The sequence below is a fragment of the Rhinopithecus roxellana genome, chromosome 19, assembly GCF_007565055.1.
Source record: "Rhinopithecus roxellana isolate Shanxi Qingling chromosome 19, ASM756505v1, whole genome shotgun sequence".
NCBI classification, from domain to species: Eukaryota; Metazoa; Chordata; class Mammalia; order Primates; family Cercopithecidae; genus Rhinopithecus; species Rhinopithecus roxellana.
The window spans coordinates 80,494,271-80,520,294 of record NC_044567.1 but is presented as its reverse complement, the minus strand read 5'-3'; the positions used below and the strand labels follow the sequence as shown (position 1 = coordinate 80,520,294).

The 26,024-nt window shown below is 39.3% G+C and overlaps 1 protein-coding gene across 5 annotated transcripts in view; it reads left to right on the top strand.

The window, feature by feature from the left end:
- The window catches only part of HELZ (helicase with zinc finger), a 171,051-nt gene that overhangs the window by 33,298 nt on the left and 111,729 nt on the right, over positions 1-26,024 (top strand). For 4 of the 5 annotated variants that reach the window (XM_030923001.1, XM_030923003.1, XM_030923000.1 and 1 more), the window contains 7 exons: positions 10,557-10,681; positions 12,787-12,843; positions 18,886-18,937; positions 20,323-20,398; positions 23,975-24,173; positions 24,632-24,739; positions 25,723-26,020. In XM_030923001.1, coding sequence (XP_030778861.1) covers positions 10,557-10,681; positions 12,787-12,843; positions 18,886-18,937; positions 20,323-20,398; positions 23,975-24,173; positions 24,632-24,739; positions 25,723-26,020 — 915 coding nt within the window. Of the gene's footprint in view, positions 1-3,022; positions 3,043-10,556; positions 10,682-12,786; positions 12,844-18,885; positions 18,938-20,322; positions 20,399-23,974; positions 24,174-24,631; positions 24,740-25,722; positions 26,021-26,024 lie in introns of those variants that run through there. The other variant, XM_030923004.1, reaches the window with a different exon arrangement.

Here is a 26,024-nt window from a genome sequence, read left to right as displayed (position 1 = left end):
TGAGTATGCTTCTGTGGTATTGGTGGAGTATGGAATGGAATGCAACTTGGTAATATATTCATACCCTTGGCCCACTAATCTCATTTCTGGGATACTATCCTAAATCAGTAATCCAAAAGAGAGAAAATATTGTATACAGAGTGGTAGTCATTGCAGTGCTGTGTATAAAAGTGAAAAATAGGTTAGCTTGCCATAAGGAAGGAGTTCATTAATTACATTCTACACATTCCTTGTTCCTGTTTATGTGATAAGAGCTTGGAAAATCGTCATTTTTTAAATAAATCCAAAAGCAGTATATCCAGAGTTGTTTATTTGAAATACACATTTGGAAATATTGGCCAAGATTATACATGCATATTAATAGTTGTAGAGTTCTGCTGTTACATGTAATTTTTTTCTTTTCAACTTTTAGTAACATTATTTTTGTGTAAGATGAAATACTATGGTTAGACAGTAATAAAAAGCAACATGTGAACCTCAGCCTCTGTTAGTTGATAGTTTTGTAATGCTAAGATGCTTCCAGGGATGGTCATGGATAGCTCATAGTTTAAGCACCCCAGACCGTTGACTTCTTATGTTTGCATTTTATATACAGTGTAGCCTTTTTTTTTTTTTTTTTTTGAGAAGGCATCTCTCGCTGTCGCTGTCGCCCAGGTTGGAGTGCAGTGGTGCGATCTCAGCTCACTGCACCCTCTGCCTCCAGGGTTCAAGCAATTCTCCTACCTCAGCCTCCCCAGTAACTGGAATTACAGCCACCCACCATCATGCCCAGCTAATTTTTGTATTTTTGTAGAGATGGGGTTTCACCCTATTGGCCAGGCTGGTCTTGAACTCCTGACCTCAGGTGATCTGCCCGCCTCGGCCTTACAGCATAGTCTTGATGTCTGTTCTCTTACTGTCAGGCTATCACTTTGCATTCCTTGCAACTCTCAACATGCCTCATTGCAGCTATTCTCCCTGTCCACTTGCAGCTTCTGACCTACTGTGGGTTAGGAAATCAGACCAGCAGTCTTCATCATGGAATTAAAAAACAATCTTTTATTTTCCTTCCCTTCCCCCTTTCTTCTTTTTTTGAGACAGAGTTTCGTTCTGTCGTTCAGGCTGGAGTGCAGTGGTGTAATCTTGGCTCACTGCAACCTCTGCCTTCCGGGCTCAAGCAGTTCTCCCGCCTCAGCCTCCTGAGTAACTGGGATTACAGGTGTCTGCTACCATGCCTGGCTAATTTTTGTATTTTTAGTAGAGAAGGGGTTTCACCATGTTGGCCAGGGTGGTCTTGAACTCCTGACCTCAAGTGGTCCATCTGCTTTGGCCTCCCAAAGTGCTGGGATTATAGGTGTGAGCCACTGTGCCCAACCCATTGTTTCTTTTTTAATATGAAAAATGTAAGACATACAAGAAAGTAGAGGAAATGATATAATAAACATTCATATTCTCAAAACTATGATTGAACAACTAATGTTTTGCCATATTTACTTCATTTTTCTGAAATATTTAAGAATAAAGACATCATGACATTTACCCCAAAATACTTCAGTATGCCTCTCTAAAAAATAAGATCAAGACCGCATAACCACAATATTATTATTAGCATAATAGAATTGATGTAATTCCCTAATAATTCCCTAACCTATCTAAAGTCCAGTCCTTAATCAAATTTACCTGTTTTTCTGTCCCCAAAGTTTTTTTTTTTTTAATGGCTGATTTGTTTAAACCAGGAACTGATTAAAGGCTATAAAATTTTAAAGCTGGAATTCTGCTTCAATAAGAGTAAACATACTCTGAGTTAGGACCCAAGGGCACCTTTTTAAGTTCCTGGGTTTCAGTTCCAAGTTCATTGTTGTATTCTGGATAGTGAAGATTGCCAAGCCAGTGACAACTGGGTAAGTGAGGTAGTTAAGTCACTTTTCATTGTCTGAACATCAGTCGTATTTGGCATAACACAAAAACTTTGATGAAATAATGATTCTATTTTTGCCTTTGGAATAGTCATTATATAGGAAACTTACTTTTCTTTTTCTTTTTTTTTTTTTGAGATGGAGTCTCGTTCTGTCGTCAGGCTGGAATGCAGTGGCGTGATCACGGCTCACTGCAACCTCTGCCTCCTGAGTTCAAGCGATTCTCCTGCCTCAGCCTCCCAAATAGCTGGGACTACAGGCATATGCCACCATGTCCGGCTAATTTTTGTATTTTTAGTAGAGACAGGGTTTCACCATGTTGGCCAGGATGGTCACCATCTCTTGACCTCGTGATCTGCCCGCCTTGGCCTCCCAAGGTGCTAGGATTACAGGTGTGAGCCACTGCGCCTGGCCATTTTTTTACACTAAGAAAAGAATGATGTAAATGGAGAAAGTAAAATCAAAAGAAAGTAATCTTATCAACTAAGGGTATTGTACCGCTTGTAATATGTAGGTTAAACTTAATCATCGTAAACATCAATGAAAATTTTTTATGAGGCTGTAAGATTTGTAAACCCTAGCTGAGGGTTTTGTTAATGTAAGAAGTCATCATTGCAAACAAAGGGGCTTGGGTCGTCTATTGACGTTTATTGTTGTGAGACTTGGCCTGTGAAGTAAAGGATTCAGTAATCAGCAACTGCTGTTAAAGAGGCTGACTGTTAGAAAGGCAAATTGATAGGCGATTGGTTGAAATTTCTGTACTCTCTCTGGGGGAGGAAGTGATATCTGTAACTATCTTTCTTCTCAAAAGAATTTGTTTATTTGGAGATGGCGTGTCATGGTGTCACCCAGGCTGGAGTACAGTGGCGCGATTATAGCTCATTGCAGCCTTGAAATCCTGGGCTCAAGTGATCCTCCTGCTTCAGCCTCCCCAGTAATTGGGACAACAAAGTATGTGCCAGCACACTTGATTAATTTTTGTTTTGTATTTTTTGTAGAGATGGGGTTCTGCTTTGTTGCCCAGGCTGGTCTTGAGTGATCCTGGCTTCAAGCGATTCTCTTGCCTCATCCTCCCAAAGTGTCGGGATTACAGGTGTGAGCTACTGCACCTGGCCCTCAGAAGAGTTTTGATTAAATAGTTTCTATGGTAATTAAAAATCTTATTGCAAAAAATATTTAATGAATGGGGTAACAGTATTTATTTAGAATTATCACAGGGTTGGGCCCTCTGAAATATGTTGTTTAGTCAAATTATCATTCCAGTTTTACAGATGAGCAGACAGACTTTGTGAGAGTAAGTTACTTGCTTAAGACCACAGAGCCAGTCCAGAGTGGAAGTGTGGTTTTGAACTGAAGTCTTTCTAATCTGAAAGGGCGTGCTGCTTTGCTTTATCCTCAGCTACTACTTGTGTATACTTCAGCTTTGTTTTGTTTTTGAGACAGTCTCGCTCTGTTGCCCAGGCTGGAGTGCAGTGGCGCGATCTTGGCTCACTGCAACCTCTGCCTCCTGGGTTCAAGCGATTCTCCTGCCTCAGCTTCCTGAGGCAGCTGGGATTACAGGCGCCCACCACCATGCCCGGCTAATTTTTGTGTTTTTAGTAGTGATGGGGTTTCACCATGCTGGCCAGGCTCGTCTTGAACTCCTGACCTCAGGTGATCCACCCATCTTGGCCTCCCAAAGTGTTGGGATTATAGGCGTGAACCACTGCGCCCGGCCTACTTCAGCATTTTGCAGATGTTTTTATCTCCTTTAGCCTAAAAACTTGGAAAACAGGCACAAAGAGAACTGTATTATTCTAGAAATGAAAAAAATTGAGCCTCAGGATCACTTAAATAATTATAATATTAGTGTGCTGGAGACAAGAATTTCAGTATTTAAGCTCCTGTGCCATACCATGTTTTCGTTTGTTAATTCCCCAGGCTTTCAAAATAGAGATGCAGTTCAACAACCAACCTACCTTCTTTCCTTCCTGCCTTCCCTTCCTTCCTTCCTCCCTCACTTCCCTTCTCTTCCCTTGCCTTGCCTTTGCCTTTGCCCTTGCCTTTGCGCTTGCCCTTGCCTTTGCCTTGCTTTCGCCTTTGGCTTGCCTTCCTGCCTCGCGTCACCTCTCCTCTCCTCTCTTCTTTCTTTTCTTTTTTCTCTTTTCTTTTTTTTGAGACAGAGTTTCAATCTGTCACCCAGGCTGGAGTGCAGTGGTGTGATCACAGCTCACCTCAGCTTTGATGACCTTCTGGGGCTCAGGTGATCCTCCCACCCCAGCCTCCCAAGTAGCTGGGACTATAGGCAGATGCCACCACAATCAGCTAATTTTTGTGTGTGTGTGTGTTTTTTTTTTTTTTTTTTTTTTTTGTAGAAATGATGTCTTGCCATGTTGCCCAGGCGTGTCTTGAACTACTGGGCTCAAACAATCCTCCTGCCTCGGCCTCCCAAAGTGTTGGGATTACATACGTGAGCCACTGCACCCAGCCTTAACAACATTTCTTAATTCATTGTTTGTTGGATCCAGTTACAAACTATTTTTTTAAAAAATTTATGTATATATAAGCTTTATTTATTTCAAACTCTTTATTCTGAAATAATTATAGGTTCACAGGAAGTGGCAGAGATAGTACAGAGGTCCCATGTACCCTTCACCTACTTTCCCCCAGTTGTTATATCTTACGTAACTACCACCATATCAAAACAAGGAAATTAACATTAGTACAAGGAGTGTGTGTATTCTGTGTCATCTTGATCATGTGTAGACTGATTTAACCACCAACACAATTAAGATACAGAACTGCTCCATCATCGTGAAGATCTCCCTTGTGCTGCCTCCTACCTTTTACAGTTTTTTTTTTTTAAACTTTTTTTGTTGTTCTTTCTCAGGAAATGTACTACTCCTTTACAGTCACACTCAACCACCCTTCCTTACTACCTTTCCTAACCCTTGGCAACCACTAATCTGTTCTTCAGCTCTCTAATTTTGCCACTTTGAGAATGTAATAAAGAGTTTTCTCTTCATTTGTGGTTCTTTGTTCCAAAATGAGGTTGATAACATGGAAAAGCAATTTGATTATTTTAAATAACACTTTTAGGAAAAAAAGTAGCAGTGTTTTGTACTTGGCAGTATTTGTACTTCAAATTACCAGCGAATTTGGAATGGAATCATACAGCATATGACCTTTTCAGATGGCTTTTTTGCACTCACCATGGTCCTCTTGAGAGCCATCCATGCTGTTTTTTGTTTTTGTTTTTGTTTTGAGACAGTGTCTTGCTCCGTCGCCCAGACTGGAGTGCAATGGCTTGATCTCAGCTCACTGTGCCTTCAGCCTCCTGGGTACAAGCAGTCAGCCTCCCAAGAAGCTAGGATTATGGGTCTGCGCCACCACACCTGGCTAATTTTTTTATTTTTAGTAGAGATGGGATTTTGCCATGTTGCCCAGGCTGGTCTCTAACTCCTGGCCTCAAGTGATCCGCCTGCGTCAGCCTCCCAAAGTGCTGGGATTATAGGCTCGGCCTTTATTTTCATTTTAAATTCAGTTTCTGAAGTGTTAGTTCTGAGAGCATGATTATATCTAAGCAATGAGTTATTTTATTTTATTTTATTTTATTTTATTTTATTTTATTTTATTTTATTTATTTTGAGATGGAGTCTCGCTCTGTCGCCCGGGCTGGAGTGCAGTGGCTGGATCTCAGCTCACTGCAAGCTCCGCCTCCCGGGTTTACACCATTCTCCTGCCTCAGCCTCCCGAGTAGCTGGGACTACAGGCACCCGCCACCTCGCCCTGCTAGTGTTTTTTTTGTATTTTTTGGTAGAGACGGGGTTTCACCGTGTTAGCCGGAATGGTCTCGATCTCCTGACCTCGTGATCCACCCGTCTCGGCCTCCCAAAGTGCTGGGATTACAGGCTTGACCCACCGCGCCCGGCCGAGTTATTTTATTTCATTACTGACTAAAGGATTTAGTTTGTATGGTAATGAAAAAGTTTTTTAGGAAAGCTTTTGGAAAAAATACCTTCATTAGGCTAAGCTCTTTAATAAGACACTTCAGAAGTAACTAAGGATTTGATGAAATAAATAACCTAGTCCAGGTATAGTGACTCACGCCTGTGGTACCAGTGCTTTGGAATACTGAGGCGAGTGGATCACCTGAGGTCAGGAGTTCAAGACCAGCCTAGCCAACATGGTGAAAACCTGTCTCTATTAAAAATGCAAAAATCAGCCAGGTGTGGTAGCATGCATCTGTAATCCCAGCTACTGGTGAGGCTGAGGCAGGAGAATTGCTTGAACCCAGGAGGTGGAGGTTGCAGTGAGCCTAATCGTGACACTGCACTCCAGCCTGGGCGACAGAGTGAGACTCTATCTCAAAAAAAAAAAGGCTGGGCGTGGTGGCTTATGCCTGTAATCCCAGCACTTTGGGAGGCAGAGGCGGGCGGATCACATGAGGTCAGGAGTTCGAGACCAATCTGACCAACATGGAGAAACACTGCTACTAAAAATACAAAATTAACCGGTAATCGCTTGAACCTGGGAGGCGGCGGTTGCAGTGAACTGAGATCATGCCACTGCACTCCAGCCTGGGCAACAAAGTGAAACTCCATCTCAAAAAAAAAAAAAAAAAAAAAAAAGGCCAGGTGCGGTGGCTCAAGCCTGTAATCCCAGCACTTTGGGAGGCCGAGACGGGCGGATCACGAGGTCAGGAGATCGAGACCATGCTGGCTAACACTGTGAAACCCCGTCTCTACTAAAAAAAAATACAAAAAACTAGCCAGGCAAGGTGGCGGGTGCCTGTAGTCCCAGCTACTCGGGAGGTTGAGGCAGGAGAATGGTATAAACCTGGAAGGCGGAGGTTGCAGTGAGCTGGGATCTGGCCACTGCACTCCAGCCTGGGCGACAGAGCGAGACTCCGTCTCAAAAAAAAAAAAAGAACAGGTGTGACTCACGCCTGTAATCCCAGCACTTTGGGAGGCCGAGGTGGGTGGATCACCTGAGGTTGGGAGTTCAAGACCAGCCTGACCAACATGGAGAAACCCCATCTCTACTAAAAATACAAAATTAGCCGAGTGTGGTGGCAGGCACCTGTAAGCCCAACTACTCGGGAGGCTGAGGCAGGAGAATCACTTGAACCCGGGTGGCGGAGGTTGTGGTGAGCCGCGATCACGCCATTGCACTCTAGCCTTGGCAACAAGAGTGAAACTCTGTCTCAAAAAAAAAACAAAAACAAAAACAAAAAAAAAACAAGAAAGTCCTAATATGGTCATATTACTGAAAACAGTAGAGAATAATACTCAACATTTACTATAAGCTTGTTTTAAGATTACTTTCCTTATAATAAGTAGGTAATTTTTTACAAGCAAGGGGAATTGCATTTTAATTGTTAATCCTTGCCTTGTGATAGCCAGAGGCTATTGAACCCCAGCAAAGATGTATTTTGCCAAAACAGTTCAATGAATATTACTCCTTTAAGACTACTCAGTATCTAGTCCAAAATATTCTAAGAAAGATGTATTTCACGTGTTAGAAAATATCACAAAAAAGATACACAGTGAGCTGACGGAAGTCCTCCTTTGTAACTCCTAGTAAACAGAAAGGAACAATTGAGTTTGAGAACAGTTGTGTGCACACAGTACAATCTCACACATAGTTGATGGGAAGAGAATTTATCTGCAAGGAGCTGTAACTTTTTTATAGTTGTTCAAGATTATATTATTAATGTCATCTCTTTTGGCAAGTTCAATTTTTATAGCTAAGACAAGTTTAATAATACAGTAGGCCATACTTTTTTTTTCCCCAAGCCTTTTCAAGGTAATAAGGAACTAGATTGGCAGCATTGCAATTTAATTTTGTTATACAATACAGTAGCAGGAGAGGTTTTTATCTATAGTTATTGACTATTTCTATGCCATAGTTTTTTACATGGGATCTTCCCATACATAAATTGAATTGCATTTAAGGGAAACAGGAAGAAAGTACGTCAGTACTACTTCATGTCTGAAAAAGAGATGGAAAAAAGCGAAACATAAATTTGACAAATATTAAGATTTTCATACAGCAATGTAGTGGAAGCAACTTTGCAAAATGAAATTCAGCAAATACCTCATACAAAACCAAATATCTATGAAACATGTTTGTAAAATGTTATGTGATTTAATACTCTTTAAGTGTGACATCATATGAGGTTGAAATATTCTTAGACTTTTTCATTCCTGCAAACGTTTTTCAGCTCTTGACAACTAGTTTCTTAATATGTCAGTTACTAAAAATGAACTAAGATATTTCCTCAGCAGTGCTCAGTACTGCTGTAAAATTTTTAGAAGGGGAAGGTAATATGTAGGAAACTCTTACTTATGCAGGAGACTGCTACTTTTCTAATTAGCATAATTAATCTTTATCACAACCTTATGAAGTAGCTACTGTCACCTCCATCTGATAGGGGAGGAAATAGGCTTAGTGATGTAACTAATCCATACCTTAGTAGAGTGTCATTTTTCTTCAGAGCAATTTTTTTTTTTTTTGAGACGGAGTTTCGCTCTTGTCCCCTAGGCTGGAGTGCAGTGGTGCGATCACGGCTCACTGCACCCTCTGCCTCCTGGGTTCAAGCAGTTCTCCTGCCTCAGCCTCCCGAGTAGCTGGGATTATAGGTGCCTGCCACCATGCCCGCTAATTTTTGTATTTTTAGTAGAAACGGGGTTTCACCATGTTGGCCAGGCTGGTCTTGAACTCCTGACCTCAAGTGATCTGCCCGCCTCGGCCTCCCAAAATGCTGGGATTACAGGTATGGTGCCACCATGCCTGGCAAGAGCATTTTACATGTATTATTTCATTTAATCTTTAATGGCAAATTTATACATGTTTCTATTTTACAGATGGCCACACTGAGGGTCAGAGAGATAAAGTAACTTGCCCAAGGTCAGATTTGAAGAGTTTTAGGAATAGTAAGATCTGAGGGAAATGAATACTTACCTTGGAACTTTGTAAGACACTCGAGAGATTCTTAATGATACCTTATTGGAGTTTTTCACTTAATTGGAATTATCTAGTGACTGTTGAGTAGATGAGTGATCTGTAATATGGATGGATTGAAACAATGGATTTGTCCAAACTAAAAATAATTGAATAAAACCCTTTCAAATACAGAGAGACTGTAACTTTCAATTTAGTAATCTCATTCAATAAAGGGTATATGTAAAGATCTTTCTTATGGTGTTATTTTTAATAGTTAATAATTGGAATTATCTTGCAAGGGAAGGGTTAAATAAGTTGATGTATCTACTTGATAGAACATTATGTAGCCAATAATATGATAGGCACTGATCAGATGGAAAATACTGAATGTGCTGAGGGCAAAAAAGTAGAATACAAGCTGTCATATTGGCATCAGTTACAGTCATTGTAAATATTATGTGAATATTGATCAGAATTGGAGGAGAAAATGAATAAGTGAAAACTGTTGAGTAGTGAGATTATGATGAACTTTTTTGTTTGTGTAATAAAAAACAATATGAGAAGATATATTCATAACAACAAAAATATGAACAGATCCAGTGGACTTTATATGTATGGTATGTTATACTATACTTAAAAGAGACATTTCCTTGGAAATAATTTAAAAAATAATTTCTAAAATATTTTCGTTCAGCAAATTATTTTCTTGCAAAGGAAGCTAAAGTATGTACAAACTAATAATAGAACCTTGGACTTAGTAATGCAGAGAAGAATACAGATTGCTCTGCTAGTTGAACCATTAGCAGTTGCTGTGAGAAATCATCTCAAATGACATGACATAAAAATGAGTATATTCTGTTTTGTTAGAAACATGATCCTCGTGATTGTGTTAGATTAAATCTGCAAACCCTTGCAAACAATTTGGGTAGCATTTTCTATGGCAACTGGGCCATTGGATTCTTAGTAAATCTTGTTGGATTTGATAAAGACTAATTCCTTTTTTTTTTTTTTTTTTGAGACGGAGTCTCGCTTTGTCACCCAGGCTGGAGTGCGGTGGCGCGATCTTGGCTCACTGCAAGCTCCGCCTCCCAGGTTCACGCCATTCTCCTGCCTCAGCCTCCCGTATAGCTGGGACTACAGGCGGCCGCCAACACACCCGGCTAATTTTTTGTATTTTTAGTAAAGACCGGGTTTCACCGTGTTAGCCAGGATGGTCTCAATCTCCTGACCTCGTGATCTGCCCTCCTCAGCCTCCCAAAGTGCTGGGATTACAGGCGTGAGCCACCGCGCCCGGCCCTAGACTAATTCTTAATTGCTTAGGAATATCTAGTTGAGATTTGCAGTTTCTATTCTTATTCATTTTAATGGTACCCAGTCTTATGTCACTGTAAAAAACATGAGAACTTTATTCAGCTAAGTCTGCAATTTAAAAGCCCTCGTTTACCCAGTTCGTAGGTTGAACAGTATTTTTCCCTCGAGAGCTTTAGGATTGATTCTTCCTGTGATTTTGATCTCAACTGGTTGTAAGTTCGATATGTTTATTGCCGCATGTTTTTTCTTGTTCTTATATGCCTGTTTTGGACAGAACAGAGACACCACTGCTTCCCTCTAGTATTTGAAGTTATTGTTTTAACATATAAAAAACCATGCGTGTGCTAGTGTGTTAATACTATAATCAAAAAAATTGTGCATTAAATGTCCATGTGGTTAATGATGGCTGTTCTTTCATGGCAGTGCTGGGAGAAGGACTGGCCAAGGGAGAGGATGCCTTTCGGGCAGTGCTTTGCTGCATGCAGCTGAAAGGGAAGCTCCAACCTATATCCACCATTCTTGCCAAGTCACTGACGGGAGAGTCCCTGGTATGTTGATAAGCTCTAATTTTGTATGCCTGAAAACAGATTTTTATTTGATTCCTTAGGTATATTGTGGGAAAAAAAAGTGTATCTTTTTTTCTCTTAGTTCTTATTAGAAAGCAAAATTCACGAGTATCCTGAGATGTAATACCTGTTTTTCTCTTCTTTCTTTCTTTTTTTTTTTTGTGACAAAGTCTCAGTCTGTTGTCTAGGCTGAATGAAGTGGTGTGATCACTGCACACTGCAGCTTCAACCTCCTAGGCCTAAGCGATCCTCCTGCCTCAGCCTCCTGCGTAGCTGGGACTACAGATGCGCACCACCATCCCTGCTAATTTTTGACTTTTTGTGGAGACGAGGTCTCATCGTGTTGCCCGGGCTGGTCTTGAACTCCTGGGCTCAAGTGATCCATCCTCCTTGGCCTCCCAAAGTGCTGGGATTTCAGGCGTGAGCCCCTCTTCTTTTTTCAAGACCAAACTGATGTTTAATTATTGATTCTTGTAGTTTGTGATTATATGTATAAGAATTATAGATACTTTAAAATAATTTAGGTTAACTAAGTGATTTTCTTTGAAGATAGGATTTAACAGAGCCTGAGTTTTAAAATGCTGATGTGGACATATGATCTGATAAAGAGTTCTTAAATTCAACAATTTATTTCATAAATGTTTAAATCTATCCAGACTAAGTAATAAGGGCTTCTGTTTCTTTTCATATGTGTGTAAGTAATATCCATAACCTCTCTGATGGAACTAGCTAACTCTATTCAGACTTTATAATCAATTTTGTAAATGTAGCATTTGATTTTTTTAAGTGACGGGGTCTTGCTATATTGCTGAGGCTGGAGTGCAGTGGCTATTCACAGGGGGTGATCATAGTGCACTGCAGCTTTGAACTCTTGGGCTCAAGTGATGCTGTTTCAGCCTCCTCAATAGCTAGGGCAATAGGCATGTGCCACTTGCTCAGCACTGTGTTTAATTTTTTGGCTTCTTTTTGGTTGAGATAGTTGAAAGACTACTTTTTGAAACTTTGGAATTGATAATCTGTAGAAAGTGGAAGAAAAGAGCTATAACCTTTTTTTTAAAAACCAATTCGTAGCTTATGAAATTTGTTGATAATTTTCAAGAATCGTAATGAGAAACAGAGCAAGAAAGTATATGTATACTTTGCTCTGCTGTGTGAATTCCCTGTATCTTACCTATTCTTCTGAATTGATATAGGTGATAAAATTAGGAGGCAGATTTGTGCTTTTACTGCAAATATTAAAGAACTGTATTTGGTTAAAAAGAAGTTAGGAAAGTACTTGGTGGTATATTTTTGAGTGTAATGTATTGGCCCATCTCGGGATAGTTATTTTCTAAGGAATTATTGTGCAGTGACTTGTTTAATTATGTTTATCAGTGTCTTTTGATTTCACCAGATTCACAAATGAACTTAAAAGCTAAAATTTATTAGCATAGAAAAATTATATAGCTATTTAGTTCTAAGTAGATGATAAAGGAATATATCTCTTCTTTGTTATTAAGATTGTCATTAAAGGGCTTTTCTGTATAAGTTAAGTATATTACAGTTTTACCTGTTGTTTTTAAATTTAAAACTAGTAAAGAGTAATTTGCTTTTAAATCTCAAATGAAATTTAGATTTCAGAAAAGTATTTTCCTTTTATTAAAGAGTCATTTTTAAAGTGGTGTGATCAGCTTATGAATCTTTCTGAATCATGGCTGAGTTCACCATTTTGTACATAAAAGCTTATTAATCTTAGGGAAAAGGTTAAAAACAGCTATAGATTATTTTCCTTTTCATTTATGCTATCTTGCTCTGTGGTGGTGCCTGTTGTTAATATTTTCTTGAGTTAATTTTAATTAATGTAAGGTGAATACAGTGGTTTTACTTACCAGAAAAGGCACTCTGTATAGTTTTTCCTGTTAACCTTTTAAACTTTCCTTGTAGATGTGTTGCTTTATTATCATTGTTAATAGTAGTAGTGATGAGGGATGAGGATAACATTGTTTTTTACAAATAAACTTCAGAAACAACAGAGGAATTGAGCTAAGTTGCCATAATAAAGAACTAATATACTAATTGGTTTTTCTCTTTTTTATTCACCCTTTCAGAACGGGATGGTAACAAAGGATTTGACAAGACTAAAAACACTTCTTTCAGAAACAGAGGTAAGACCATTTCAGTGGATCTGTTTGGAAGAGTTTGACTCAATCTGTCTAGTAAGCATTATGTATTAAATTTTGGAAAACCTTTGTGACATCAGCCAGAAGGCAAGTCCGTGAAGGTGGGGCAGTGGTACTGCCAGCCTACCCTCGTAACCCCCGTAACCCACAGTCCCATCCTGGGAACGCTGCTTCTCCTGTACAACAAATGGGAAGATGATTGGGAAAGTTTAGTTTTTAACTACTTCTGGCTACTAGAAAATGAAATGCTATCATTAAAAATGAGATACTCCTCAAGCCTTATTTATTTCTTATTTATTTATTTGAGATTGGGTCTCGCTCTGTTTACCCAGGTTGGAGTGTAGTGGTGTGATCGCGGCTCACTGCAACCTCGACCTCCCTCGGCTCAGGTGATCCTCCCACCTAAGCCTCCTGAGTAGCTGGAACTACGGGCGCATTCCACTGCCTGGCTAATATTTTTATTTTTAATTTTTGCTAGAGATGGAGTTTTGCCATGTTGCCCCGGCTGGTCTCCTGGGCTCAAGTGATCTGTCTGCCTCTGCCTCCCAAAGTGCTGGGATTACAGGCATGAGCTACCACACCAGGCCTTCTTTTTGTCCCTTTTAAAGCACCTGATGGAAGTCTGTGACTTAAGGACTGTCTTTGAGGAATGTGTTTAGGAGATGGAAATAATGTGTGTGAGGATAAATAGTGAACAAAAAAGTACTTCAGTGAAGGACTTGGAGGACACATGGAAGGTCAGGGACAACAGTGGCATGTAAAAGGCCCTGAGCAGGCCGGGCGTGGTGGCTCAAGCCTGTAATCCCAGCACTTTGGGAGGCCGAGACGGGTGGATCACGAGGTCAGGAGATTGAGACCATCCTGGCGAACACGGTGAAACCCCGTCTCTACTAAAAAAAATACAAAAAACTAGCCGGGCGAGATGGCGGGCCCCTGTAGTCCCAGCTACTCGGGAGGCTGAGCCAGGAGAATGGTGTGAACCTGGGAGGCGGAGCTTGCAGTGAGCTGAGATCCGGCCACTGCACTCCAGCCTGGGCGACAGAGCGAGACTCCATCTCAAAAAAAAAAAAAAAAAAGGCCCTGAGCTTTGTAAGTCTCAAATTTCTCTTCTTCATATAGGCATATAAAAATATTTTTATTTTTAGATGTCCTATTTAAAAAATAGCCATTTTGTCAGCTTTGGTCATAAATAAAAGCCCACGTACAGTGATTAATTGGCTTATTTATTCAAGAATCGAGCACTTCCTGTGTGCTAGGTACCGTGCTTGTTGCTGGGGATACAGCACTGAACATGGTTCTTGTCCTCTTGGAGGTTAAAGTTTAGGAAGGAGATAGACAAATAAATGAATTAAACAACCATAGGTGTAATTCACAGAGAGGTAGGTGGTATGAGGGAAAAGAATGAACTCTTCTGCTGGAAAAATCACTGGATTTGGTGGCCAGGGACTGAGACAGTTAAACCAAGAGCTGAGAGTCGAGAAGGTGCTTATCTCACGGAGAGTGAAATGGAGGGCACTTCAGACAGCCAGAGGGGATGTGCAGAGACCCTGGTGTCAACTTTGACCTCCTGTAGGTTCCTTTCAATTCCAAATGTAGTAATGTATCCCAGTTCATACCAAAAAACAGCAAAGAAGATTGTTACCATGGATTATACAAGCTGGAAAAAATAACTGTTTTGCTATTAGGCTTTTTCTTCTAAATTTCATTTTCTTTGTCTTATGTTGCCTGATTGTGAATTAACCAAGAATCAGTAAGCACTCAGTAACTTCAAAGCCATATGTATATATAGGTATTAGGTTGGTGCAAAGTCATTGCAGTTTTTGCCTTTGAAAGAAATGGCAAAACAGGCCCGGTGCGGTGGCTCACGCCTAGAATCCCAGCACTTTGGGAGACTGAGGTGGGCAGATCACCTGAGGTCGGGAGTTTGAGACCAGCCTGACCAACATGTTGAAACCCTGTCTCTACTAAAAATACAAAAATTAGCCAGGCATGGTGGCAGGCGCCTGTAATCCCATCTACTTGGGAGGCTGAGGCAGGAGAATGGCTTGAACCCAGGAGGCGGAGGTTGCAGTGAGCCGAGATTGCACCATTGTACTCCAGCCTGGGTGACAGTGTAAGACTGTGTCTCAAAAAAAAAAAAAAAAAAAATAAATAAATAAATAAATAAATAAATAAAGTAATGGCAAAACCATAATTACTTTTGCACCAACCTAATAGTGTATATGTAGCCATTTCAATTTCTAAGAACTAACAGAAGGCAGTTGTAAATGTTGTAGACTTTTAAAATGAGAGCATAAAATGACCTTTCATTTCATTAAGATTTTTGGCTTTGTTCATCTTTTATTGCCTTAATTGAACTACCAGCTTTACATCTGATAAACACATGCAATTTATTTTATTTTTAATGTTTATAATCCTGTTGCATGTAAGGCCACAAATATCACTTGACTTTTACTTTGTGACTATACTTTTGGAAGAAGTGACTTAAGTTTTTGTAATTTTTTTTCTATCTGACTAGAGTAGTAGTCTTTTTGGTTAGTGAATTGATGTTATTAAAAGATAACCGTTTAGGAAAAGCTAACAAACAATGCTACCCTTATTGATTGTTGCACATGACACATTAAAAATAGCAACAATTTGTTATTTAAAGATTGGGCTAATTTGGCATTTAACTTGGAAATGCTAGTGGGTGAGACTAAAGACCTGGAACTCAAGGCTGATTTATAAAAACAAAAACAAGTATTGTTTAGTAAATATTCTTTAGTAACATTTAAAATATCTGATTAATAGATTTAATTCTGAATTTATAGTTCTAGCAGTGTAATCTTTGGCCGTTTTTCCTGAAGGTGTCAGTAAAGACTAATGATGATAAACTGTTGTCTTTTTGTTTTGGAGTATGAGCGCATAAATAGAGTGTTTAAGAAAACAATCACAACATTTTGGAACCTAAAAGCCAGTACTGCTAAATACTTAGCCGGGCTGAGTGCCTTACTTTACCAGTTCTCTGCTGAGCATGTGCTGCTCCCCAGATCCCCATGAGACCTAGAGCTCAGTGTCAGCACATGCCCGCGTGGGTCATCACTGATCCTTGCAGGCGCTGCCTGCTGAAATGCACTGTGTGGTCTTCTCTCCAACATTTATAAGTGTTTTAGGCTTTATCTTATGACCAAAACATTTTAATAATGTTTATTAAACATTTTTATTCCTGTTATTTTTCTTGCACATTTGATAAATTTATTTTGATAGATTTTAAAAAGGGATACTTTAAAATTTTCCTGCTTGCAGTGAATTTTTAGCTTATCTATTTATATATGTTATGTAAACAGAATCATTTGAAGGGCTAGTTCGTGACAGTGGCACATAGACCTTGCTTGGAGAATTTAAAGAGATCTTTTAGTGGCTTTTTTTTTTTTTTCCAGCATAGAATGCTTATAATATGAGTAGTTACTCCTGATTTGTTATTCTGTGTATTCTTATATTCAGTCCTTCATTTTACAAAAAGAATAGGTTGCCTTTTAAAAACTCCTTAGTTAGTGCTTTACTGATAATCAGAAGGCATTTTCCTGTAGAAACAGTATTACAGAGTTTAGTTCAAGCCTAACCTAAAAAGTACAATTTAATCAACCACATATAAATTATAGTGATAGTATTGTTTCAGTTATGACCAGTTAGCATTCATGACATTCTTTCTATGGTACAAGATATTCCGGATTTCATCTTGGGATACTGTTTACTCCTCCTGATTCAGTTTAACATTTACTGAGCACCTGTGCTGTTCAAGGCTCTGGAAAGCTGAGATGTCCATGAAAAGCAATCTGTCAGGTCAGAGATGCACATAGCTAATGTGCACACAGGGCAGCCTGTGGTCAGTAAGTGCTATCACAAAATACAGGCAGGGAGAGGGGAAAACTCTGCAGGGAAATCAGGGAGGCAAAAGTGTGAGAACTGAGTTTAAAGGATAGGGATAGCTAAGTATATTAGTCTGCATTAGTCTGTTTTCACACTGCTAATAAAGACATACTTGAGACTGGGCAGTTTACAGTAGAAAGGTTTAATGGACTCACGGTTCCATGTGGCTGGGGAGGGCTCACAATCATAGCGGAAGGTGAAAGGCACATCCACATGGTGGCAGACAAGAATGAGAGCCAAGTGAAAGGGGTTTCCCCTTATAAAACCATTAGATGTTATCAGACTTATTCACTACCACGAGAATGATACGGGGGAAATTGCCCCCATGATTCAGTTATCTCCCACTGGGTCCCTCCCACAACATGAGGGAATTATGGGAGCTACAATTCAAGATGAGATTTGGGTGGGGACACAGCCAAACCATATCACTTAGTAAAGACCCACAGGTGACTTGATACAGGGCAAGATTGGCAAGCTGTCAGTTGGTTCAGGGATAAATGAGACAAGTGGTAATTAGGGCTTTACCTAGGACAGTGGAAGTGGGAGGAGAGAATGTAAGAGAGACGAAAGACATTCTGGACCTATTTGGACAAGATTTGGAGAATATTCAGGGCAGGATAGAAGAGGGAGGAGTTCAAGATGGCTTTAAAAATTTCAGCTTGGCTCTCTGGGTACGAAGAATCCATTAACTTGTGATAAAGGACGCTGAAGAAGGATCAACTTTGGGATAAAGTTGATGAATTTTGCTTTGGACCTATTACATTTAAAGTGCTTAGGTAAATCATCCATTTATCCATGCACCCATCCACCCACCCATGCACCCATCCACCCACCCACCCACCCCTCCCTCCATCCACCCATCCACCCACCCACCCACCCCTCCCTCCATCCACCCATCCACCCACCCACCCACCCCTCCCTCCATCCATCCATCCACCCACCCACCCACCCATCCCTCCATCCATCCATCCACCCACCCACCCACCCACCCACCCATCCCTCCATCCATCCATTCCTCCATCCATCTCATCAACCGTCTATCTATCCACCCACCCACTCATCCAACATTTACTGAGCACCGATTATTATGTGCCAGATACTTTGAGAGGTACAAGAATATAGAAAGGCAGTTACAGACTGCTGACAGCAGATCTGTATATAGCTGATAACGATCCAGCATGTAAAATACTACAGAATAGTTTAGAAAAAGTACTATGGTTGGCACTTTGTTGAAATTGGAGGTGTAGAGCTTAGGGTAAAGTTAGAACCAAATATGCAGATTGGTGACTTATCAGAGGATGTTAGAGCGAATGGATCCCTAGCCTTGGACTTCTCTATGGGAGAAGGGCTCATCTCAGAGTGAGTGGGGGACCTGGCAGGAAGTGCTCCCAGGCTCCAAAGTGGTAGCATGCCATTAGCTGCAAGAGAAAGGAACCTCTAGTGTGGCGCGGTGGCTCATGCCTGTAATTCTAGCACTTTGGGAGGCCGAGGTGGGTGGATCACCTGAGGTCAGGAGTTGGAGACCAGCCTGGCCGACATGGTGAAACCCCGTCTCTATTAAAAATACAAAAATTAGTCAGGCATGGTGATGGGGATCTGTAATCCCACCTACTTAGGAGGTTAAAGCAGGAGAATCACTTGAACCCAGGGGGTGGAGGTTGCAGTGAGCTGAGATTGCGCCACTTCACTCCAGCCTGGGTGAAAGAGCAAGACTTGGTCTCAAAAAAAAGAAAAAAGAAAAAAATGGAAAAGGACCTCTGTAATCAGACATTTTCTAGGTGTTATGAAGAGGAGAGTAAAGTGAATAAATGGATGGAAGATGCTACCCCGTGAGGTTCAGGACCGGGGACTTGGACTTCTCTTCTTCTGCCAGTTAATTGCTGTGTAGGAGGTCTCTATCAGTTTCCTTAATGAGAGCCTCACAAATACATGTTTTCCATATTTAATTGTAGTTTAACATAGAAAAAGACAAAAATCATTGGCAACATATTAATGATATTAAAAATTTCTGAGTATTCCAACTTCACCTTTGTTTTAATGTTGAAAATGTTCAAATTTAGTTCAGCATCAACTGATTATTTCTTCCTTAAAAAATGTCTTTCATTTGGAAAATTGCAGACAGCAACTAGTAACGCCCTCTCTGGATATCATGTGGAAGACTTAGATGAGGGTAAGTGCCAAACGCTGTGTAACTTCTGGTAGCTGTGAATATGGGCTTTGCTTTTTTTATTAATTATTGGGAGAAAATTTACTGAGTTGCAGTACATATAAATGGAGATGTAGGAGAGAATATAAGATTTTACTTTTAAGAAGTAGGTGTAGATGAAAGCAATTTTCTCCCTGGTACCTTTTCATAGAATAATGGAGTAATGGAGGTAGGAGGTAACTTCAGAGGTCATCTTGTTTATTTCCTTGCCTCCATGTAGGACTAAATTTAAACATCATTCTTAACAATCTGTAGAGGGAAGATTTTTCTTCTCTCTCTGTCCTATGCTAGTACAGTTACCACTTTTTGGAAGTTTTGATCTGTAAGCTGAGTTGTTCCTGCCCTAATGAAACTCTGTGATCTCCTCTCCTCTCACCAGAGGAAAGGGAAAAGATGAACATTCATTGAGTGCCTGCTGAATGCTATGTACTACGGGCAGTGTCTTTCACAAAACATGTACTGACTTCTTAGAGTCCTTCTTCATCTTTTTGACAGGTGATGAAACTGACATTAAGGTTTATGAGTTGCCCCAAAGTCACACAGCTAGTAAGAGATGAAGCACAGCTTTAAACTCAACCTGGCTGAATATCTTTCTTTTCCTTTTCTGGGGGGGCGTAATGACTTGTGAGGGAGTAGAAAATGACTGTAAGTTCCTTGAAACTTGTTGCTACTCAACCTCTATAAAGCTCTAGTCTGTTTTCCCTCATAATCCTTATTTTCCCTGGCTTATTTAGAAACTCTTATCCAAACAAATCAAAGCTCATTGTATTCACAAGTAAATAAATAAATGCGTTTCTAGCTCCTGTCTCAGAATTCAACTTTTTGAACTTTATTTCAATTATAAAAAAGGATTATATTCTACAGTGACATGTGACAGACAAATCCTAAGGAACATGGATGATAATGTGATAACGTGGAACTTCTTCTCACTATGCAGTAGTGGAATTTGTTATGTAAGCTTTCCTTCCAGGATACAATGATTTTTTTCATTCCTGAAGGAATTCCTGATAGACAAACATCCCATGCCTAAGAAATGACAAATATACCAGCCACCCGCCTTATGCTGTTAGGGAAGAGATTGCATGGAAACCTGTCCACCAGTTGCTAGGACAGAGTCAGAGTCACCAGCTTGATTTAACTAACTGCTGGGAAACTGCCTCTTCAGTGATTCCTACGTTTTATGTAGCTGATTGCTAGATTACTTTTTTGGTAGAGGCAAGTATGTCATGTTCTTTTTTACATCATATGGGATGATGTATGTGGAGGGATTGTAGTATTTCTTATACATTAAAATATCAGAATTACTGGCTAGCCTCAAATGATAAGACTATATCCTAATTACTCCCTAGGGTCTTGTAATGGTTGGCATTTCCGCCCACCACCTAGGGGAATCACAAGCAGCGAGGAATATACTTTGTGTAAAAGGTAATGTGAATTTTTTTTTTAAACAATGACATGTTTTGTTGAAAGAACAGATAATTTTCCTTATCTAATGGAGTAAAGTGGTTTATTTTCAATTTGAAACAGAAGCCATAAAGGTCATTATCATTAAATAATAAAAGTCAAAAGCATATTGATGAGTCGTCTTCCTTTAATTCTAAAAAAACAGTGATCTAAGTGCAGGTTGTTAAGACTGTTCAGTAGTCTTTTATTTTTATCTATTTATTTTTTTGAGATGGAGTCTCTCCCTGTCGCCCAGGCTGGAATGCAGTGGCGCGATCTCGGCCCACTGCAACCTCCGCCTCCCGGGTTTAAGCGATTCTCCTTCCTCAGCCTCCTGAGTAGCTGGAATTACAGGCGCGTGCCACCATACCTGGCTAATTTTTTTGTATGTTTAGTAGAGACGGGGTTTCACTGTGTTGGCCAGGCTGGTCTTGAACTCCTGATCTCGTGATCTGCCCACTTTGGCCTCCCAAAGTGCTGGGATTACAGGCATGAGCCACTGTGCCCGGCCTCAGTAGTCTTTTGTAATACCAGTTGTATTATTATGGCTGAACTTAATTTCTGTCCTTTTGTTTTTCTTTTCTTTCTTTCTTTTTTTTTTGAAACAGAGTCTCACTCTGTTGCTCAGATGGGAATGCAGTGGCTCAATCACAGCTCACTGCCATCTCTGCCTCCCAGGCTGAAGTGATCCTTTCAACTCAGCCTCCCAAGTAGCTGGGACTACCTGCGTGTACCACTAAGCCTGGCTGATTTTTGTATGTTTTTGTAGAGACGGGGTTTCACCATGTTGCTCAGACTGGTTTTGAACTCCTGAGCTCAAGCGATTCTCCTGCCTTGGCCTCCCAAAATGCTGGAATTACAGATGTGAGCCACCACACCTGACCATGGCCGTTTGTTAATGTGAAATTTACTTAGGTTGTGGTGATCGAAGTTGACAATACTTTATGTAAAAAGTAAAATAAAGAAATGTTAAATTGTTTTAACCTTTCTGAAAAATATTAACTTTGTGTAATTCTTATGTAGAATTTATGAATAATTCATATTGAAGGGCTAACCTTTCAAAATTTAATAATTATTTATTAATGTGGAAGGAATGATTAAAGTTACATTTAAAATGATAAACTCTTCGGTTCTTTTTGTAAGAACTTGTAACTAGTGGGATTTTTAGATATAAATTCTCAGTACCTCTTTAGATTGCTTTTGGTAGTGAAGGAAATTTGCTACACGGTTTTGATTATTGAAAGTCAGGAAACGAATGGGTAAGTATTGAAAATCCTAGTGGTGTTATGTTGTAGAAGAGATAGAACGCAGTCCTATGAAGAGGAAATATGAGAAGATTTGAAGTACAGATGAAGTACAGATACTTTTTAGAGAAATAATTTAAAGCCAAGCAATAGAAAGACAAAGATTTGGTCCATTAAGACATACTGAAAAGAAACATAAAATGATTTTAAATGTGTCTTCAGAAGTGTAACAGAATTTAATAAATAGTATAATTTTAAGTTCAAGTACTTTGTTGTACCATCAGGAAAAGTTTTAAATATATTCACTTTTTCAAATAACGGTGAACCATTTGAAAATTTATATTGTGCTATGGCTCATTTTTTTATTTCTTACTATCCATATTTTTTCCAATTGAAAAATGGTCTGTAATATAACATCTATCTTTTGCTATTTATAGTTTTATATTTACATTTAATTACATTTATTTTTATTTATTTATTTATTTTTGAGATGGAGTTTTGCTCTTGTTACCCCAGGCTGGAATGGAATGGCATGATCTCGGCTCACTGCAACCTCTGCTTCCCGGGTTCAAGCGATTCTCCTGCCTCAGCCTCCCAAGTAGCTGGGATTACAGGCATGTGCCACCACCCCAGCTTTTGTAGTAGAGATGCGGTTTCTCCATGTTGGTCAGGCTGGTCTTGAACTCCCGACCTCAGGTGATCTGCCCGCCTCGGCCTCCCAAAGTGCTGGGATTACAGGCATGAGCCACTGCGCCTGACCATTTAATTATATTACTAGTTTAATTTTCATTTTTTCTCAGATATTTTATCAGTGTTTTTATTATTTTAAAACCTGGCTTTGCCTATAATTTTGCAGGGTATTTAAAACTTTTTTAAAAAGTTAGTGATCAGGGCTGGGCATGGTGACTCATGCCTGTAATCCCAGCACTTTGGGAGGCCAAGGCGGGTGCATCACTTGAGAGGTCAGGAGTTCGAGACCAGCCTGGCCAACATGGTGCAACCCCATCTCTACTAAAAATACAAAAACTAGCCAGGCATTGTGTTGACGGGCACCTGTAATCCCAGCTACTCTGAAGACTGAGGCGGGAGCATCCCTTGAACCCAGGAGGCAGAGGTTGCAGTGAGCCGAGATTGTGTCACTGCACTCCAGCCTGGGCAACAGAGCAAGGCTCTGTCTCAAAAAAAAAAAAAAAAAAAAAATTATCAAGGTATTTTATTTTTATCTGTTTTTGATCACTGAATTGTCAGTTGAATTTTCTGAGTTGTAAACGTTGAGAAATCATTGACTCTGTTTCCTTTAAAATGAACATTTATAATTTATTCCCTTGAATTTAACATGACTGTTGAATAAATTTGTGACTCTGTAATATAAAACTTTTATTCTAAATTTATTTAAAACTTCGAGCAAGTTAATATATTTTCAGTGAAATATAGGTAATAGTAATGTAGAAAAGAGTAAAATCACTATGTTTAAAGGTGAAAAGTAAAAGCCTTAAAATGGTAATTAATCATATGTTAACTTTTTTCAGAATGAATTTCCCATATGTAGAAAAATTTTTTAAGGTCCTTATGATTTTGGGAAGTAGGGCATACCTGTGTGTGAGCAGCAAATCCACTTGATGTCAGTGTTGCTTTAAAAAAATCGTACTCTGGCTGGGCATGGTGGCTAACACCTATTATCCCAGCCCTTTGGGAGGCTGAGGTGGGTGGATCAAGAAATCAGGAGTTCAAGACCAGCCTGGCCAAGATGATGAAACCCCATCTCTACTAAAAATACAAAAACTAGCCAGGCGTGGTGGCAGTCGCCTGTAATCCCAGCTCCTTGGGAGGCTGAGGCAGAGAATTGCTTGAACCTGGGAGGCAGAGGTTGCAGTGAGTCGAGATTACACCATTGCACTCCAGCCTGGGTGACAGAGTGAGACTCTGTCTCAAAGAAAACCAAAAAAAACAAAATGAAAACAAAAACAAAACCCAGTTATTCTAAGAGGAATTGTATAATAGAGTCCTTATATGACCAAAGAAGCTACTTTTTAGTGCCTCTTTTGGAGGGCCGACGTGAATAGCTATGCCTTAGGATCCCCTAATTCCAGAGAAAGTCAGTGAATAATATGGGGAGTTGATGTTTTGATAAACTGTTGTAAATGTTCTCTAAACCTCTTCTCCCTCCTTTATATAAGACAGTACGATAAATATGGCCTTTCAGCACATGAAGTTTTGTTTTTCTTATTGAAGAATCAGAGGGCAAATGCTGGGAGTTTATTTTTAAATGGTTCAACAAAGTATATGATAAAACAGTCTTTCCTATTCTACTTAGATTTTTAGAGCAAGGAATCTGTAGGTATGGTGCCCAGTGTACTTCAGCACATTCCCAGGAAGAACTAGCAGAATGGCAGAAAAGATATGCTTCACGGCTGATAAAATTGAAACAGCAAAATGAGAATAAACAGCTCTCAGGCAGTTACATGGAAACCTTGATAGAAAAGTGGATGAATTCATTGTCTCCTGAGAAAGTGGTGAGGAAAATAAGCTACATTATTTTTTGTTTGTCTTAAACAATGAACTTGAGTCTTGACTTTATTATGTGCTCTATTTTGGTTTATTTCCTTATCTTCTTTGCAAAGAACTTGATTCTGATAGAATGATGTTTTTAGTAGCTGTAGTAGACCCATTTGTTAAAATGAAGAGCAGAACTAAGCCGTTTGTTTGAAGATTTGCCTGTACCGTATTAATTACCTTCATTCAGGCAGTTTTTGAGTGCCATTTTGTGGTGGTGATTAATTTTCTTCCCTCTCTTATTTTAGCTTTACTATATTTTGTTCTTATCAAAATTACTGAAAATGAAGGTATAAAATACTTTGCTCTGTAAACAGTTCCATCATCATCTTAACTGTTAACATTTATTTCCCATGCAAAAGATTTTGTTTGTGCCCTTAGCAATAAAAACATAACGTAAATTGCTGTCTGTTTTCAGCTTAGTGAATGTATAGAAGGAGTAAAGGTAGAGCACAATCCTGACCTGTCAGTTACTGTCAGCACTAAAAAATCCCACCAGACATGGACCTTTGCTCTCACCTGTAAGGTATGAATTTTGTGCTAAAGCATATAAGTTGTGTTTAATTTTCTCAACTCTTTTGTGACCTTTGAATCTCTGTGTTAAAACAATATTGAAAATATTTTAATCTAAGCATATTATATATAGGTTCTAAAGTGTATTTCTGTATTTTGATTATTAAAAGTACAGTTTTAAAAATACTTTTAGATGAAATCTTTGTAGATATTTAGGGTGCTTTCATATTTATTTATTTGGTAAAGAGATCTTTGACATATTGTCTTCTAAACTTGGGACATAGGATGGGGTTCATGGCTTATAAATAACTACTTAAAAATTGTTTAATATAGCAGTTCTAAGATTTTTAAACCGTAACAACTTGTTTTTATATTTGGTATGATGAAGTCACAAATTCTGTGATAATGGTTTTTTAATATGGGGCATTTTCTGCAGTGCTTCACATCTTAAATTATAGTAGTCAAAGTTTAAGACTGAAGCAAAATAAACAGTTTCTATGAGTATGCTCAGTGGAAAAGTTTTTGTCTTTTTTGTGGCATTTCTTCCGCTGTACTTTCTGTATCTAGAGATGAAAAATCTAAGAACAGTTAGCTTCAGCCTTGAACCCAATCCAGTGCTTTCAGAGGTAACTGCCCTCTTATGAAGGCTTCCTACTTGAGGCTACATGAAACTTTTGTAGGCGAAGAGTATGGAAAGTTGAAGATTGATGGTTATATAGGGTGATAGCTTTTGCCACAATGAAAAATGAACATGTCATAGGAAGAGAAGGGAGGCTAACGATATAGCATAAATATATAATTTTAACAACTGATTTTTTAAAAACCCTTCTGATTTTTATCTTAAATGGCTTATAAGCACAATTTGTGTTTTAACATAGTATCTTAGAAGCTTGGGGAAGTTAAAGTCCCTGATGGAGATATTTTCATTGAAGAGCCCAATTACAATTGGATTTTTCACCCCCTTGTACTCAATGAATTATTTTAACTTCCTTGTAGCCTGCAAGAATGCTGTATCGTGTAGCATTGCTTTATGATGCTCATCGTCCTCATTTTAGTATCATTGCAATATCTGCCGGAGATAGTACTACCCAGGTATCACAAGAAGTCCCAGAAAACTGTCAAGAATGGATAGGAGGAAAGATGGCCCAAAATGGATTAGATCATTACGTGTATAAAGTCGGGATAGCATTTAACACAGAAATATTTGGAACTTTTCGCCAAACCATAGTTTTCGACTTTGGATTGGAACCAGTACTCATGCAAAGAGTAATGATTGATGCAGCTTCTACAGAAGGTAA